The following is an 18,006-nucleotide window of genomic DNA, read 5'->3' as shown; positions in this document are numbered from 1 at the left end:
CTTTCGCTCGGTCAAAATCCTGAAACTCCCTCCCAAACAGCACTGTGAGTGTACCTACATCACACAGGTTCAAGAATTCAGGGTAGACCATTTAGGACGGAGATGAGGAAACATTCCTTCACCCAAAGAGTGGTGAGCCTCTGGAATTCATTACCACAGGAAGTAGTTGATGCCAAAACATTGAATGTATTCAAGAGGCGGCTGGATATAGCACTTGGGGCGAATGGGATCAAAGGATATGGGGGGAAAACAGGATGAGGCTATTGAGTTGGACAATCAGCCATGATGGTGATGAATGGCAGAGCAGCCTCAAAGGGCCGAATGGCCGCCTCCTGCTCCTATCTTTCTATGTAAGAAGGCAGCTCACCCACCTTCTCAAGGGGCAATTAGGGATGGCAATAAATGCTGGACTATGCAGTGACACCTACCTCCCATGAAGTAATTTTTAAAAAATGAAACACGCCATGGTCAAACAGCTTGTGACCACTCAGCGCAACTTAATGTGTACAGGTGAGCTGGACTCGGTGACTGGTATCTCGGTCGAGTCTGTACCTTCAGGAAGAGACAGGGGAAAGAAGACTTGGAGTCAAAACTACTGCTTTCACGTTGCCTAAATGTTCTGCTCCCGCTGCAGGCCCGCTTTGAGTCACAGCGCGTCAAGAGTGAGACAGAGTTTAAGATGACCCTGGAGCAGCAGGTGACCGAGCGACTAACCGCCGTCCACGAGGAAAGCACCCGGCAGACGGCCACTGTGCGAGAGCAGCACAGGTAACCATCTCATACCGGTGACATTCGCAGAGCTCTGTTCCCTCACCAACCCATGCACAATCTGCCCTCCAAGGCTATTCATGTTCCCAATTACCTAAATAGAAAGAAGGTTCAAAATGCGCCCGGGCAGAGGGATCTGGGTGTCAGTGTTCATGAATCGCAGGCGCAGCCCGAGATTTTAAAAAAAGGCCAGTGGGATGTTTAGTAAGTAGTCTCACAACACCAAGTTAAAGCCCAACATTTAATAGCACGAGCTTTCGGAGCATTGCCCCTTCATCAGGTGATGATCCCCAGATGGGATGTTGGCATTTGTTGCAGAAAGCCTGGAGTATAAAAGTAGAGAAATGTAGTTGCAATCGTATAGCGTGTTGGTGAGACCACATCTGGAGTTTGAGCCCAGATTTGGTCCCCTTATTTGAGGAAGGATTTGGAAGCAGTTCAGAGGAGATTCACTAGATTGACTCCAGGGATGGAGGAGAGGTTAAATAGGTGGGCTTATACTTGTTGGAGTTTAGAAAGATGAGAGGTGCATGAGGAGGCCACTCAGCCTACACTGACTGTCTGAAAGCGCACCTCACCAGGCCCACCTCTCCGCCCTGTCCTCATAACCTCCGTGCATTGATCATGGCCAATCCACCTAATCTGCACGTCTTTGGACACTAAGGGGCAATTTAACATGACCGTCTTTGGACTGTGGGAGGAAACTGGAGCACCCAGAGGAAACCCACGCAGACACAGTGGAGAATGTGCAGACTGGAATCGAACCCTGTTCCCTGGCGCCATGAGGCAGCAGTGCTAACCACTGTTCTGCTGAGGGACATTGAGTGATGCCATTTAGGTAAGTGTAGACAGAGTCAATGGATGGAAGGCTGGTTTGCATGATGGACTGGGCTTTGTAGTTTCTTGCGGTCTTGGTCAGAGCAGGAGCCATACCAAGCTGTGATACAACCTGAAAGGATGCTTTCTTTTAGCCAATGTCTATAACTGGATTCGTACTTTGTGTTTTTTGATGTTTAGGAAGCAGCTTCTGGAGCTGGCTGCGCAACACGAACACGAGATGGGTAAGCAGTTAGCTGAGTTCAAATCAGAACTACAGGAGCGAGAGGAGAAGCATCGACACCTCATTGAGGGCTACGAGATCAGGTAGGGGACCTTTCCAAACCTTGGCTCTGTTATCGCTTGCCACAAATGCACTTTTTTTTGCTTGGCTCAAACTGTGCGGTTCCTGGTTGCCATGCAACTTGCCGACCTACAGAGGAGTAGGCCATGCAGCCCTTTGAGCCTGCTCTGCCATCTGATGAGGTTACGGCAGACCTGATTGTGCTTCGATTTTGGGAACAATGATTGTCGGGAATGTCACATCGAAGGGGGGGTACTTTTTTCACAGAAGCATAGAGGATAAGAGTGGGAGGAGGCCATTTCAGATCACTATGTACTGACCCACCTTTCTGTGTGTAGGGGTGCTCTCCATACTGACAGGCTTCCGGGTGTGCTCTGTCCTAAAGTCCCGGTGTCAGCTCTGCAGAGCCTCGCTGTGCTCCCACCGTATGGATGTTTACAACTCCACAGCAACCAGTCGTCACTCAAATCACTTCAAGGAGTGATTCACATTTAGTTCATACAGTTATAGAATCAGCCAGTGCAGAGGGAGGCCATTTGGCCCATCGAGTCTGCACCGACCACAATCCCACCCAGGCCCAATGCCTGTAATCCCACATATTTACCCTCGTTAATCCCTCTAACCTACACATGCCGGGACACGATAAGAGACTCTATTTGGCACGGCCAATGCACCTAACCCGCATATCTTTCGGACGGTGGGAGGAAACTGGAGCACCTGGAGGAAACCCATGCAGACACAGGGAGAATGTGCAGACTCCACACAGTCACCCAGGCGGGTGAGGCAGCAGTGCTGATGGCCTGTGGGCTGGAGTGAGGTAACAACCTGTGGGCTCAAGCCCCGCTGTCCTTTCTAACAAGTCCCCAGCAGCCAGCTCCCAGAATCTCTGTCTGGGAACAAAACCACGTGGTTACATTTTAAAAAAGAGACTTTTGTTTTAAGAACCGACCATGAAAGTGTTTGTTCAGGTTTTGCTGTTCTTGCAGTGACAGTGGTTAAACAGCTGGAATCTCAAATTCATGGTTTGTCCCAAACTGTGTGAAGGGGCACATCTGCCTCCATAGAGCCAGGCCGATACTACCAGGGGAATAGTGAGAGAGTGTTAGCTTCAGAGTTTTACAGATTGTAAGAGTGATCTTTGTATAGTAGCCTTTTGGCGGGCGCTGAGATACTGCAAGGCGCTATATCAATGCAAGTCTTTCTCCCCTGTTGGCTGAGTGTAGGCTGGCGAAGGCGCAGGAGGAGATGGGTAGACTCCTCGTCGTGAAGAGGAAGCTGGAAGTGCAGCGAGGCGAGATGGTGTCCAAGCTCCAATCCATGATGCAGTCGCACTGGAACGAGGCACAGAAGGTGCTGCTGTCCGAAGACTCGCCCCCAGGCCACCAGAGCTCAATGGTAGGTGATTGTGCGATGCCTCATGTGGGGCGAGAACTCAAAAGCAGAAGAATTAGGAGCGGGAGGAGGCCATTCAGCCCCTCAAGCCTGCTGCTCCATTCATTAAGATCAGGGCTGATCTGATTGATTCCCTCCAGTGCCCTTGGACTCTCTTGTCAATCAGAAATCTGTGTAAGTTTTGTTATTCATTCATGGGACAAGGGCGTTGCTGGCTGGGCCAGCATTTATTGCCCATCCCTAGTTGCCCTTGGAGGGCAGTTGAAAGTCAACCACATTGCTGTGGCTCTGGAGTCACATGTAGGCCAGACCGGGTAAGGACAGCAGATTCCTTCCCTAAAGGGACATTAGTGAACCAGATGGGTTTTTCTGACAATGGGCCATCTTAATTCCAAACATTTATTGAATTCAAATTCCTGCGTCTGCTGTGGCGGGATTCGAACCCAGGTCCCTAGAACATGAGTTGAGTTTCTGGATTAATAGTCAAGCGATAATATCATTAGGTAGCCATCACCTCCCTTTGGCCTTGAAAATATTTAATAATCCAGCCCCACTGCTCTGACAAAGAGAATTCCACAGACTAGCGACACATGGAGACGACATATTCTTCCTTCTCTCCGGGACCTCTCACCCCTGATTCTCGACATCCTCTATGCGTCCACCCAATTCAGTCCCCTCAAGATTTTCCACGTTTACAATGTGATTATCCTCCCATTCTGTGAAACCTGAAAAAATAAAGGCCCAACCTGTTCAAGCATTCCTCACAAGACCAGCCCTTCACTCCAGAAATCTATCCTTTCGGAGACCAGAACTGTAACAGCACTCCGGATGAGGCCCTGTGTAGCACCAGCTCTCATGGGGAATTTTGATTTGATTTATTATTGTCACATGCATTGGTTCTTACGCGCTATACAGACAAAACATACCGTTCATAGAGAAGGAAAGGAAAGGGTGCAGAATGTAGTGTTACAGTCATGGTTAAGATGTAGAGAAAGATCAACTTAATGTGAGGTAGGTCCATTCCAAAGTCTGACAGCAGCAGGAAAGAAGCTGTTCTTGACTTGGTTGGTACGTGATCTCAGACTTTATGGATCTTGTTCCCGACAGAAGAAGGTAGAAGAGAGAATGTCCAGGCTGCGTGGGGTCCTTGATTATGCCTGCTTTGCCGAGGCCGTGGGAAGTGTAGACTGAGTCAATGGATGGGAGGCTGGTTTCCGAGATGGACTGGGCTACACTCACAATCTTTTGTAGTTTCTTGCGGGAGAGGGTGGGACTTGCTCCCGCGGGGAGAGGAGTGAATGTGGGACTCATCTCCCACAGGGAATTGTTGAGGTGAATAGTATCAAGACATTTGAGAGGGAGGCTGGATAAGCACCAGAGGGAGAAAGGAACAGAGGATATGGTGATGGAGAGAGATGAAGTAGGGAGGCTCGTGTGGTGTGGTAGGAAAGAATGGCCAGTTTCTGTGCTGTAAGTACAATCTCAAAAGCCCAAGTACTGTGAGAGCTACATTAATGGCTTCTCCACCTTGGTTAGACTGATCTCTCCGGGCCAACAATCCCCAGGTCCAGGCTAATGCTCTGGGGGGCACGAGTTCAAATCTCACCACAGCTGCTGGTGGAATTTTAATTCTGTGAATAAATGTGGAATATAAAACTAGTTTTCCCAGGTTCCTGGAATAATTTGTCCACAGTTGTAGAAGCACTATTCCTGGATTGTGTCGGGACCATTTTCGTACTACCATACCACCACTTTTACACTTGGATAAAACAAATGTGTTTTTTGTGTAGATTTTTCCATTCTGAGCGAGTCCCAGTTCTAACGAGGCTGTGATGTTTCCTACAGCAATCAGTCCTTCACCACGAGCAAGTGCCTGTTTATAGGGAGCTGAACTGCATCATGTCGACCTCCGGACCCGCCAACGATTCCCACCCCTCGTCTTCCTCTGGCGTGCCCCATGCAGATCCCGACCGGCTGCACCATTCCTCCGGGGACGGAGTCTCGCGGGCTTCCGGGAGCCAAACCCATGGGAAACTGGTCGAGCTGCGGCACTCCGGTTGGCCCAGTCAGAGGGGTGACCTCCATTTGCCCGCGCTACCTCCGGACGTTGGAGTGCCTGAGGACAGGATTGAGTGCGGGCAGCTTCCCTACGCAAACCCAGACGCTCGCGAGGCGGTGGAAGTTCCCCTGAAGGACGCTCGCCACTTCCACGGCCCTCAGGCCATCCCCTTGCAGCCTGTGCTACAGGCCTCATCTCATCGACTGGCCCCCACGGTGCTAACCAAAGGCCATGATGCCAATGTAGCCAGCGGGCACGAGACCCTGGCTTCAAATGCGGCGGAAGTTCTGAAGCACGAGCGTTACCTGCAGCAATGTGAGCAGTTGGCTGGACACTCGGTGAACTCGGAGCAAGGCCAGGGCCCCCAGGTGATGTTCCCACTGCTTCCCAACCAGCCCTCACTGGAGGATCTCAGCCAGCTGCTAAACTACAGCTTCCTCAGCCATGGCAGCTTCCAGCCTCTGGAGCTACAGACAGAAGAGACCATGTTGACAGGTAAAGCAGGGCCAGAGTAACAGAGTAGGTAACACTCTTCCCCACCCTCACCACCCTCTCTTACCCCTGTCTCTGTATCTCCAAATTATAGATTCACGTCCCACCAGTCAACATCTTGCCCAGGCCGACAGGGCCATTACTGAGCAGGTGCTGCACTGCCGGAGGTGCCATGTTTCAGATAAGGCATTAAACCGAGGTTCTATTTGCCCCTGGGGAAAGATCATGGAATATCTTACGGGGCTATTGAAATATAAATTCACCTCCAACCAACTGGACCAATATATTTCCCCTCCAATCAACTAGGACCAATATATATCCCCTAATCAACTGGGGCCAATATATATCCCCACAACCAACTGGGACCAATATATCATCACCCCCAACTAACTATTATATTTCCCTCCTGGCCCCAATTATCTGGGACCAATATTGGGGATTTTCACAGTGACTTCATTGCGGTGTTAATGTAAGCCTACTTGTGATACTTTCTTTTCCCCACAACCAACTGGGGCTGATGATCTGGTCATTACCACAGCGCTGTCAGTGGGAGTTTGCTGTGCGCTAATTAGCTGTCACATTTCCTACAGTGACTACCCTTTATGATGTACCTCATTGGTTGCAAATTGTTGGGACATTCATAGACTGAGAGAGACTATTGAAATGAAAGTCTGTCCTTAATCCTGTAACCTGAACATTTAACAACCAACTTGAATTAGTACAGCGCCTCGGAATCTAAACCTTGGGTTACTTTCGAATGGAATAGCTTTATCTGGTTATGCCATGCCTACATAGAAAATCGGCTTTTTAGCTTTAATCTCTATGCTAGGACAGGGAATGCACTTTGTCAGCTGTCGGGTGCAGTTGGATGCCCTGAGGTGGGGAAAGGTGCTACAGAAATACATGTTCTTTCTTCAGAATCGAGAACCAGAGGGCAATGGTACCATGAGGGAAATCTGCAGGGCTACAGGAAAGGAGGGGAAAGACAGGTCAATGGTGAATTGCCCTTGCAGGGAACTGGTACATGCGGGATGGGCCGAATGGCTGCCTCTTCTGTTGCAGCAAACCTGCGATCCTAGAATGTGCTGGATGAAGGAGGAATGCTGACTGGGAGAGCTCATCCCCATGTCTGCGTGGGTTCCCTCTGGGTGCTCCGGTTTCCTCCCACACTCCAAAAATGTGCAGATTAGGTGGATTGGCGATTGGCTGTGCTAAATTACCCCTTAGTGTCCAAAGATGTGTAGGTTAGTGGATTGGCCATGCTAAATTGTCCCTCAGTCTCCAAAGATGTGCGGGTTAGGTGGATTAGTGAGGTACATACGTGAAGTTATGGGCATAGGGTCTGGATTAGATGCTTTATTTGGAGAAGGTCAGTGCAGACTTGATGGGCCAAATGGCCTGCTTCTGCACTGTAGGGATTCTATGCTTAGCGCTGTTTGAGAGATATTCTCTGGAATTTCTGTGGGATCTCTAACTGCCCCGAGGCTTCTGGCTTTAATGCCCCTTATGAAAGGGGAGAGGTGGACATGACGTGGACTGCTGGGGAGATGTTTCCCTGCCCTCCTGGAATGGATTGCAATGCTGGAAGGGATGCTTGTCGAGGATCTATAACCGCCTCTGTGTCCCCTCCTGCAGCCCATCCTGACGAGCTGGCAGAGCACCCGTTCACTGACGATGCGGATGACAGCGGGCAGAGCCGCAACCTGCAGCCCAGCGAGGGTGGAACCACCCAGAACAATAGCTTCGAGTCATCGGGGGGTCAAAGCTCCCGGAGCAGCGAGCTCCAATATTACATCCAAATGGTAAGTGGAGTGTCCATTCCTCAAACTGCACTCCTTGGGTAGGATTTGATTTTGTCACAGGGATGTGGCCATTGCTGGTCAGGCTAACATCTATTACCTATCCCTAATTGCCCCTTGAGTAGGTGGTGGGTGAGCCGCCATCTTGAACCCGCTGCAGTCTGTGATGTAGGTACACCCATAATGCTGTTAGAGAGGGAGTTCCAGGATTTTGACCCAGTGACAGTGAAGGAATGGCTGAATCACTGCAATACAGAAGGAGGCCATTCAGCCCATCAAGCCTGTATCGACCACAGTCCCACCCGGGCCCTATCCCCGTAACCCCACATATTTACCCTGTTAACCTCCCTGACACTAAGGGGCAATTTAGCAAGGCCAATCCACCTAACCTGCACATCTTTGGACTGTGAGAGGAAACTCATGCAGACACGGAGAGAATGTGCAAACTCCACACAGACAGTGCCTCAAGCTGGGAATCGGACGCAGGTCCCTGGCGCTGTGGGGTCTTGCCACGGTGCTGCCCATTGAACTTTAAGGGCGATTTTCCCATGTCATAGAATCCTACAGTGCAGTTGGAGGCCACTTGGCCCATTGAGCCTGCATCAACCACAATCCCACCGGGGCCCTATCACTGTAACCCCACATATTTACCCTGCTAATCCCCCTGACACTAAGGGGCAATTTTGCGTGGCTAATCAACCCTATCTTCTTGGTGGTAGCTGCCATGATATTGCTAGTAATCGTAGATTCCTACAGTGCAGAAGGAGGCCATTTGGCCCATCAAGTCTTCACCGACAACAATCTCATCCAGGTTCTATCCACATAACCCCATGTATTTACTCTGCTAGTCCCTCTGACTCTAAGGGGCAACTTAGCACGGCCAATTCACCTAACCTGCACGCCTTTCGGACTGTGGGAGAAAACTGGAGCACCTGGAGGAAACCCATGCAGACACAGGGAGAATGTGCAGTCTTCATACAGACAATGACCTGAGACTGGGAATTGAACCCGGGTCCCTGGCACTGTGAGGTAGCAGTGCGAGCCATTATGCCACCGTGCTGCCCAGTGTTGAAGAAGGCTTGGTGAGTTGCTGCAGTGCATCTTGTAGATGGTACACACTGCTGCCACTGTTGGGGAGATTGAATGCTGAAGGGGTGCCAATCAAGTGGGGCTACTTGGGGCTGAATGGAGCTGCAGTCATCCAGGCCAGTGCTGAATATTCCATCACACTCTGGATTAGTGATGGTGGACGGGGTTTAGGGAGTCAAGAGGTGCATTACCCACTCCGAAATCTGCAACGTGTGAGGAGTATGAGCCTTGTTTAGACAGTTGGGGGCGGGTGGGAGGGAGTGACATGTTTTCACCAGTTTCTCTGTGCCCGTCAGGCAATGCCATCATCCCCAGGTTCAAACCAGCTTGGTGTCTTACCACACTGGGCAGCCTGCCTTGCTCACCGTACCATTTTTATTTGATTGGCTTTAATATTTTAATTCCTGTGTGCATTGAACAGTAAGAGGGTGCCACCCAGTTCCTCAAGTCTGTTTCACTCGTCCATTAGCTAGAGGCTGGTCTGTAACTCTATTTACCTGCCTTAGGTCTCTGACCCTTGCTCAACACAGAAGTTTGTCGATGTCTGAGTGGGATTTTATGGGGGAGAAAGTTCCAGGTATTCCCTTCCTTTGTGTGAAGAAGTCCTACCTTGTGTCAATCCTGAGTGGACGAGCTTGGCTTTAAGATTGTGCCAGCCTTGTCCTGGGCCCCTCCCAATAAGAGGAAAGAGTTTCTCTCCGTTAACCCCTGGCTAAAGGGTCGCTTGAGAGTAGTTGGCTTTACCATGCACACACATCCCACAAAAGGATCAAGAAAATAAAATCTGTTAATCATCGTGAACATCGCGGTTAGATCACCCCTTAATCCTCTACGCCCAAGGTACTCCAGGCTTTGGTCTGTGTAGCACCTCATTGTAATCTAACCCTTTCAGCCCTGCTATCATTCTGGCCTGCACCCTCTCCAATCGCACCCAGAATGCACCAACACAACATGCTCCATTTCCCGGTTAGTTATCCCGTGATTTGTCAGCCAAAGTTTGGAAGCAGGGGGAGAGGACAAGCCAGTCTCTCCCTTGAATGGCTGCCAGCTAGACTTGCTGTGGTTACCCGGGAACACCAGCCTCACCGGGATCTCCTTGGATTTGGAGGTGGCTATAAAAGAGAAAACTCTCGGCAAAGTTTGGAGCAGACACCCCCAACACGTATTTTAATCTTCTTGATATTCCCTCTCTCTCTCTCTTTTGTTTTCTCTCTCTCTTTCTTTTTCTCTCTCTCTTACTTTTTCCCTCTCTCTTTCTTTTTCTCTCTTTCTTTCTTTCTCTCTCTCGCTTTCTTTTTCTCTCTCTTTCTTTCTCTCTCTCTCTCTTTCTTTTTCTCTCTTCCTTTTTCTTTCTCTTTCTTTTTCTCTCTCTCTTTATTTTTCTCTCTCTTTTTCTCTCTCTCTTTCTCTCTCTTTTTCTCTCTCTTTTTCTCTCTTTTTCTCTTTTTCTTTTTCTCTTTTTCTTTTTCTCTTTCTTTTTCTCTCTTTCTTTTTCTCTCTTTTTCTCTCTTTCTTTTTCTCTCTTTCTTTTTCTCTCTTTCTTTTTCTCTCTTTCTTTTTCTCTCTTTCTTTTTCTCTCTTTCTTTTTCTCTCTTTCTTTTTCTCTCTTTCTTTTTCTCTCTCTCTCCCTATCTCTCAGCTTCTCGACCGATCGCCAGGGGATCCCATGGAGGGCAATGAGGAAATGGAGAAGCTCAATGTAATACAGAGTGACGCAGTCTCTCAGCAAGGTAAGTGATTTAGGGGAGGAGGGACATGCGTCGCGCTCCCTCGTGCACACGCTGTCCAGGCTGGAGAGGGACAGAATCTCTGACCGTGGGTTTTACAGTGGAGGGGGGTGCAGGGGAGATTCCCCAGGATGCTGCCTGGGTGGAACATTTACGCAATGGAGAGAGGTTGGAGAGGCTTGGGTTGTTATCTCTGGAGCAGAGAAGGCTGAGGGGTGATCTGATCGAAGTGTACGAAATTGAGGGGCGTGGATAGGGGGCAGCTGTTTCCCTTAGTTGAAAGGTCAGTTACGAGGGGACAGAAGTTAAAAGTGAGGGGTGGGGGGGGTTTAGGGGGGATTTGAGGGAAAACATTTTTATCCAGAGGGTGGTGAGGGTCGGGAATGTGCTGCCTGGGAGGGTGGTGGAGGCCTCACATCCTTTCAAAAGTACCTGGATGAGTACTTGTCACATTGTAACATTCAGGGCGATGGGCCAAGTGCTGGTAAATGGGGTTAAGTGGGGGTTCAGGTGTTTCTCGTGTGTTGGTGCAGGCCAAAGGGTCTCTCCTGCACTGTATGATTCTAAAGTGTTTTCTCCTTTTCAGGAGGCTCTCTAGGACTGCGAGATGGCTCCAGTCTCTGGGAGGGTGGCAGTTCCCAGCCGACACGGCACTTGGCCCCAGTGCAAAGCAGCAGGCCTTCCAGTAATGCCGTGCAGAAAGTGAAAGTCAGTCCCTCGGAGATCGTCCCGTTGCAGCAGCTGGTGGGACAGCAAAGCCCTCCGAAATCAGGTGCGAGACCTTCAAACTGAACAGAAACTAGTGCGCAGCTGTGTGAAGTCCCCAAAGTAATCTGCGGAGGTTCTATCATGTTGACCCACAGTCCCTGTTGTGACGCTGGGAAGGCCAGCAGCCAAATTGTGCACAGCAAGAGCCCGGACACAGCCGCCGGCACGGCTGCTGATGTTGAAAGGAGCGGACCGTGGGCACAAGGGGGCAACCTGCCAACTGGACTTGGCTGTGAGTTAGGTTTCAAAGCTCTGGGTGAGCTGGACTTGCGCAGAGCCTGGAAGACCGAGCCAGGAGTGTCAGCGAGAAGCAACTGCTATTAGCTCAGCCACTATAGGCTGGCATCATGATCGGCACAGGCTTGGAGGGCCGAATGGCCTGTTCTTGTGCTGTATCGCTCGTTACTTTGCGAGGAAGTGCCACCCCCACCCCCTCTCTGACGTGTTTCTACCTCTCTGCGTAGGGTCCTCCGGTGGTGTGCTGTCACCTAAACAAATTGGAGAACTCTCGAGACTGTTGAGTTTGTACAGTACGTCCGATCGACCAGTGCCAGCCATGGACGAGCTCTTCACCTACCTGAGAGCAGCCCAGCAGAACGGGTTTGTACAAAGCGTCACCCCCTGGCCTCGACAATCCCCCCCCCCCACCCAAAAAAACAAGGTTGCCGAAGACATATTGCCTCTAATCTTGTCCAGTTTATAAAGCATTCAGGAGATCCGGCAGCATCTGTGCAGAGAGAACTTGCGTTTAAGGTTGAGAACCTTTTGTCAGAACCAATTGTTAATCCTGGTCTTCTGTCTCCCCAGATGCTGCCAGACCTGCTGAATATTCCCAGCACTTTGTTTTAATTACAGTATTCCAGCATCCACATCACTTTTGCTTTTAGTTTCAGTTTTTTTCCCCGCTTTACGCAGAATTCATAGAATCCCGACAGCTCAGAAGAGACTATTCGGCCCATCGAACCTGCACTGAATCTCTGACAGGGCATCTTACCCAGGTCCTCTCCCCTGCCCCGAGCCTGCTAACCCGACACATTTTCCATTGCTAATTCATCTAATCCGTGGCATGGTGGCACAGTGGTTAGCACTGCTGCCTCACAGCGCCAGGGACCGGGTTCAGCTCTGGCCTCGGGTGACAGTCCGTGTGGACTTTCCACGTTCTCCCTGTGTCTGCATGGGTTTCCTCCCACAGTCCAAAGATGTGCGGGTTAGGTGGATTGGCCATGCTAAATTGCTCCTTAGTATTTTCTTATAATTACACATATGCGCCCACACTGGACTGGTCAAGAGTTAACTTTGCTAACATTTAGCTGTCACTGATATCCCCCCCCCTGCGATCTAACCAACCTTCCTGTTTCTATTTTCCAGGCCGGAAGGCTCGGAAAGTGTGATAGCCTCTGCTCGGAAAAACCTGGATCAGAAGTTAAGCCTGGCAGCCAAGCGAGAGGTGAGTTCCCGAGGCTGTTCCTCACTGGCTAGACGACTGGGGCATTGGGCCATTGCCCTTGAGCAGAATCATGGAAACACCATGACCTGGAGGTTCCCCTCTGAGCCACTCACCATCCTGACTGGGAAATATATCAGCTGTTCCTTCACTGGGCCAAAATCCTGGAACTCCACCATCGCCTCCCCCCACCGCCCCAACTTAGCAGCACAGTGGGTGTACCGACACCACGTGGGACTGCAAGAAGGCAGCTCACCCTCACCTTCTGAAGGGGCAATTAGGGATGGGCTATCAAGGCTGGCCCAGCCAGCAACGCCCACAGCCCATGAAGGAATTAAAAACAAAAATTGTGTGGCTTGCTAGACCATTTCAGAGGGCAGTTGAGAGTCAGCCACATTGCTGTGGCTTTGGAGTCACGTGTAGGCCAGACTGAGATAAGGATGGCACATTTTCTTCCCTAAAGGGCACGTAATAGAATCATAGAATCCTTACAGTGCTGAAGGACGCCATTCGGCCCATTGAGTCTGGCCCGACAACAATCCCACCCAGGCCCTATTCCCATAATCCCCTTATTTACCATGCTAATCCCCCTGACACTAAGGGGCGATTTAGCATGGCCAATCCACCTAACCTACACATCTTTGGATACAATTTAGCATGGCCAGTCCCCCTAACCTACACATCTTTGGGCATTAAGGGGCAATTTAGCATGGCCAATCCACCTAACCTACACATCTTTGGACCGTGGGAGGAAACCGGAGCACCCAGGGGAACCCACGCAGACACAGGGAGAATGTGCAGTCTCCACACAGACAATGACACAAGCCGGGAATTGAACCTGGATCCCTGGTGCTGTGAGGCAGCAGTGCTAACCGCTGTGCCACCGTGCCACCCTTATAAACCAGAAGAAAAGGGAAACTGATTCCCAGTCACCGTTTCTGGGAATAGCTTTTGAATTCTGGGTTTTATTAATTGAATGGAAACTCCACCAGCCGCTGCGGTGGGATTTGAAACTGGAGGCCGGGCCTCTGGGTTACTGGACGGGTGACTCTAGCACTCCCCCTCTCCGTCCACTCACAGCTTCCAGGGGGTTTGATAATCCCTCCCCGCGTTTTATCCTTCCAGGCATCATCGGCACACAGCAGCCAGAGGCGGCTGGCGGGCAACAAGATGGCGGCGACGGAAAAGAGCTCCAACCCTGGCAAACTGGGGAAGAAAGCTGCAGCTGCCCATCCCGGAGGCAAGGGAGGCAAGACAGCAATCTGGAGATAACACAGCCTCCGACACTGGGGAATCAAACCAATGACCGGTGTGAAGGTAGTGCTCGGGTGTCGATTTTATAATGAGTGTGAAGGGTCAGAATGTTGGTTTTTACATCCTCTTGAGCTCCACAGCTTTTTAGTCAGGCATTGTGGGGAGGTGGGGCCCATGTTACGTTAGGTACACCATTCGGCCTCAACCAGTCCTGCTGTCACAGAATGACGGAGCAGATTGCTGTGGTACACCTTGTATTGTCAATCCCTGGCTGCATCCCCTCCTGCTTTGGCCGTCCATGATGAATGCACTAGTGATGCGTAGCTCTGCCTGGTAACCTTCCCATCCGCGATCGAGGTTTGGCCAGTTCTTGACCCCCTCCCCCGTTTCCAAAATCATTGGTTTAATTCACCCCTACGTGTTTGGAAAGGACGCCTAAAATGTATCTAACAGTCTAACGATGCCTATGGTCTTTCCTATGCAGTGTCCCATACAAATACCTCCAGGGTGCCAAATCCTGCACTGTTTAATACTATAAGTAAGCACTTAATATATACCTGACTGTGTCTGACGGTAAAACTACGCCCTTTTTTTTTACCCTTGTGTTTGCTGTGTATTTATCTTTACCCGATTACTGTTTATATTTTTGTGTATCTGTGTGTTTTTTTTTACAAACTCAAATACCTTATTTTAATATGAATTTTTATATAATAAACTTACATGGAACTTATTAATGAAAGAAAAAGATCTTTTATCGTGTCTGTAATGTTTCGAACTTGAAGGACTTGGGCGTAGCCTTTTGCTGGGCTTTGGAGATTCTGTCTTGTGATCGACCGCCTGCCTCAGAATCTGTGAATCGAGAGTGGCTGAGGGAACTAATCGATTTAGCTGGCTTGGGTTTAAGAGCCTGTGGATTGTCAGAGACTCAGGGGATTGAGGGGACAGGGAGGTAGGGATAGGATGGAACATGTTGGCTCCAATTCTAGTCGGCTTGCACTCGAAACAAAGTCCTTCTGCAAAGTTGTTCTCGAGCATAAACGTGTCAATGCTGGATCCAAAGAGATGGGGCAGAATTCGCCCCCAAAAATCCTAAGGTCGAATTCGCGTTCAAACTGAAGTAACTCAAACTGTCTTTTTTCACTGGGAGTTTAGAGAAGAATCTCCCGCACACTGTGCACTGCAGAGGCTGCCAGTGTGAATATCATTTAAATTTCAGGGGGTAGGGCCTATCCCCGCTGAAGAGGCTGAAATCAGCACGCTGAGCGAGCTACTGCGTGTGTGCAGGTCGGTCGGTGCCCAGGTTGTCCATGTGCAGTCGCCCTGCACTGAAGGCCTCCCAATCACTGGCCAGCCCCGCAACCCCAGCATCACCCACCTTCCGCTCAGGCACCCCACCACGTGCACATACACATGTACACACACAGAGCCCCATTGCTGACCTCCCTGCTTCCCTCAATCCTAGTGCAGAGTGGCAGCTGGAACCCTACCCACCACCCCCACTGATCGCCTCCTAGGCCCCTCCCCATATGTCTCATCCCCTTGGCACTGCCCATTGGGCAGAGCCAAGCTCCCTCCTGGGTACTTTGTCCCTTGGGCAGTGTTGAGGGCTCAGGCTGGAATTGCCAAGGTGCTAATGTCCGGGGGTACCCTCCTGACATCCTTCCCTAATGGGGAAGCCCCGATTGCTGCCCCCCCCCCCCCCCCGGCCTTCACTCCAGTGGGGTGAGCCGCTGGAGTGAAGTACTGTGCGGGGTGAGAGATGCGAGCTAATGGAACTTAAATTATGTTTAAATGGCACCTCCCTGTCGATTTCCAGCCTGGAGCCACCAGAAATCCTGTGCTGGGAGACGCAGGAGGGGCCCGAATGCTCCTGCGAATCGGCCAATGCACTTGCATGCGGCACTTAAAAGATTTAGCACAGCGAGATGGGAGAATCACTGCCGTGAAATTTCAGCTCCAAGCTAAGATTTGAACCTTCCCTGGTCTGTGCTGATGCTCCAGGTTATATTTTTGCTTTGTTCTTTGGATGTGGATGTGGATGTGGCTAACAGGTCCAGACCCACATCTCCAGTTGCCCTGCGAACTGCCACGGCAGTTCAAACCCAGAACCCTGTAAGGCAGCAGTGCTAACCAATGTGCCACCCTGAGAAAGCTAGTGGGATCTCTGTTTAATGTCTTCTCCAATGCATACCTCTTGCAGCCCTATCTGAGTATCACACTTGCATGGCATCTTGGACTTTCGTGCTCCGGTCTGTTTTTTCTAATGGGAGCTGGTCAACGTAGAACCCACAACCCTCTGGTTCAGAGGCACAAATACTATCCACTAAGCCATTGAGCCACAGTGAAGGGAGCAAGAGTCGGGTGATATGACTAATTCTGTCACTCACTAACAGCTCCGTGTTTCCAACTTACCCATTGGCAAGTTGCCTCGGGTACTAAGGACATCTTGGGGCAAGAGACAGGACTGGATAACTTTTTATAAATATTAATTCATGGGAAGTGCCTCTCACTGATGTTACAAGTGGGATGGGAGGTTAGTGACTTCAGTCAGCCCATTGAGGTTGGTCTATTGGAGTATGGACTTCCCGATTTAAGGATCTAATTGATGGACAAATCAGTGAGCCTTTGTTTTGTATTTAACCGGAAGAGTCAGTTCCTCTTGTACTAGCGAATGTAGACTGCTGACTGATAGCACTCCGTGTAAGAGTTTTAAATAAAGGGATTTTGGTGAAGGAGCTTCTGCCTTCGCAGTTTTGTTACAGGAGCAGTGCATAGTTTGTCTAGACCCAATGCTGTGCAGGTTGCAATATAGTGCAAAAATTTCCACCAGAATAACCAATTATTTATCATCGCTTCTATAAGAATTAAAGAGACTTTAGACAGGCTTCTTTCAATAAACTGGATAGATTAATCATAAAACAGAAGTTTTTTAAAACAAGTTGCCAGTACTGGTAAACACACAATTATAATCTGGAAGTATAACTCCCTCCCCATCCTTGAAATTTCACGACACGCATACACACGCAAACAAGGGTCATCCGGACTCGAAACTCTTCTCTCCTTACAGATACCGCCAGATGTGCTGAGATTTTCCAGCATTTTCTCTTTTGGAAACAAAATCGGCGCCTCTGCTAAGCTGGGAGGTTGAAGAATAGACCTTTTTTTTGAAAAGGATAAAGTTTATAGGGTTTCAACACTGTCGATCTGGAGCACCCTCGTGTGAACACAGATTTTTAAAATAAATCCCTGAGGTTCTCACCAATAGAGCTTTAGCATCGAGGAAAACACAGCCTGATCTCATCTCAGCTTCTCAGTTTTCCAAAGACGGACTGAGACGAGGGACATCGGCTGCACACTGATAACCATTTCATTACAGGCAGGGCAAACTGTGTGATCTGGACAGCCATTCGCATTCTCTGTTTAGTCCCAATGAATTCAAAAAACAAATTTTAAAACTTAAAAGTGCTCCGTGTGATTTTTCTGGAAATCACTAGCTTTTGCCTTTAAACCAGTTTCTTTCCCATCCATTGAAACAACTGCATTGCAAGCAAGCAAGTAGCTCTCCCCACCTTCCCGCTTTCCCGCTCCTCCATTACCATGCTGGTCAGGTGATTTCACAGGGAAGGTATTCTTCCCAATCCTAAGTTACCCAATCCCCCGGAATCTTTGGACACTAAGGGACAATTTAGCACGGCCAATCCACCTAACCCGCATATCTTTGGACATTAAGGGACAATTTAGCATAGCCAATCCCCCCTAACCTTTACATCTTGGACACTAAGGGGCAATTTAACATGACCAATCCATCGAACCTACACATCTTTGGATGCTAAGGGACAATTTAGCATAGCCAATCCACCTAACCTGCACATCTTTGTGGGAGGAAACTGGAGCACCTGGAGGAAACCCACGCAGACACAAGGAGAATGAGCAAACTCTACACAGACAGTAAGCTGAGGCCAGAATTGACCCCAGATCCCTGGCGCTGTGAGGCAGCAATGCTAACCACTGTGCCACCATGTCTTGTAGCCACTGTAGGAAATGTGATAACTGATTAACGCTCTGCAAGCTTGCAGACAACAACACGGAAACCG

The 18,006-nt window shown here is 49.7% G+C and overlaps 1 protein-coding gene across 3 annotated transcripts in view; it reads left to right on the top strand.

Annotated features, from left to right (window-relative positions):
* cntrob (centrobin, centrosomal BRCA2 interacting protein) overlaps nt 1–18,006 on the top strand; it is a 39,977-nt gene that overhangs the window by 16,680 nt on the left and 5,291 nt on the right. Inside the window, exons 11-20 of one of the 3 annotated variants that reach the window (XM_080181878.1) lie at nt 635–768; nt 1,786–1,911; nt 3,112–3,283; nt 5,126–5,834; nt 7,467–7,633; nt 10,359–10,449; nt 11,033–11,218; nt 11,679–11,814; nt 12,583–12,661; nt 13,784–13,975. In XM_080181878.1, coding sequence (XP_080038004.1) covers nt 635–768; nt 1,786–1,911; nt 3,112–3,283; nt 5,126–5,834; nt 7,467–7,633; nt 10,359–10,449; nt 11,033–11,218; nt 11,679–11,814; nt 12,583–12,661; nt 13,784–13,930 — 1,947 coding nt within the window. In that variant the 3' untranslated portion in view covers nt 13,931–13,975. Of the gene's footprint in view, nt 1–634; nt 769–1,785; nt 1,912–3,111; nt 3,284–5,125; nt 5,835–7,466; nt 7,634–10,358; nt 10,450–11,032; nt 11,219–11,678; nt 11,815–12,582; nt 12,662–13,783; nt 14,632–18,006 lie in introns of those variants that run through there. The other 2 variants (XM_080181877.1, XR_013885311.1) reach the window with 2 other exon arrangements.

Source organism: Carcharhinus amblyrhynchos, unplaced genomic scaffold (assembly GCF_965287045.1).
Source record: "Carcharhinus amblyrhynchos unplaced genomic scaffold, sCarAmb.v2.hapA scaffold_43, whole genome shotgun sequence".
NCBI classification, from domain to species: Eukaryota; Metazoa; Chordata; class Chondrichthyes; order Carcharhiniformes; family Carcharhinidae; genus Carcharhinus; species Carcharhinus amblyrhynchos.
This window is presented reverse-complemented; position numbering and strand designations above follow the sequence as displayed.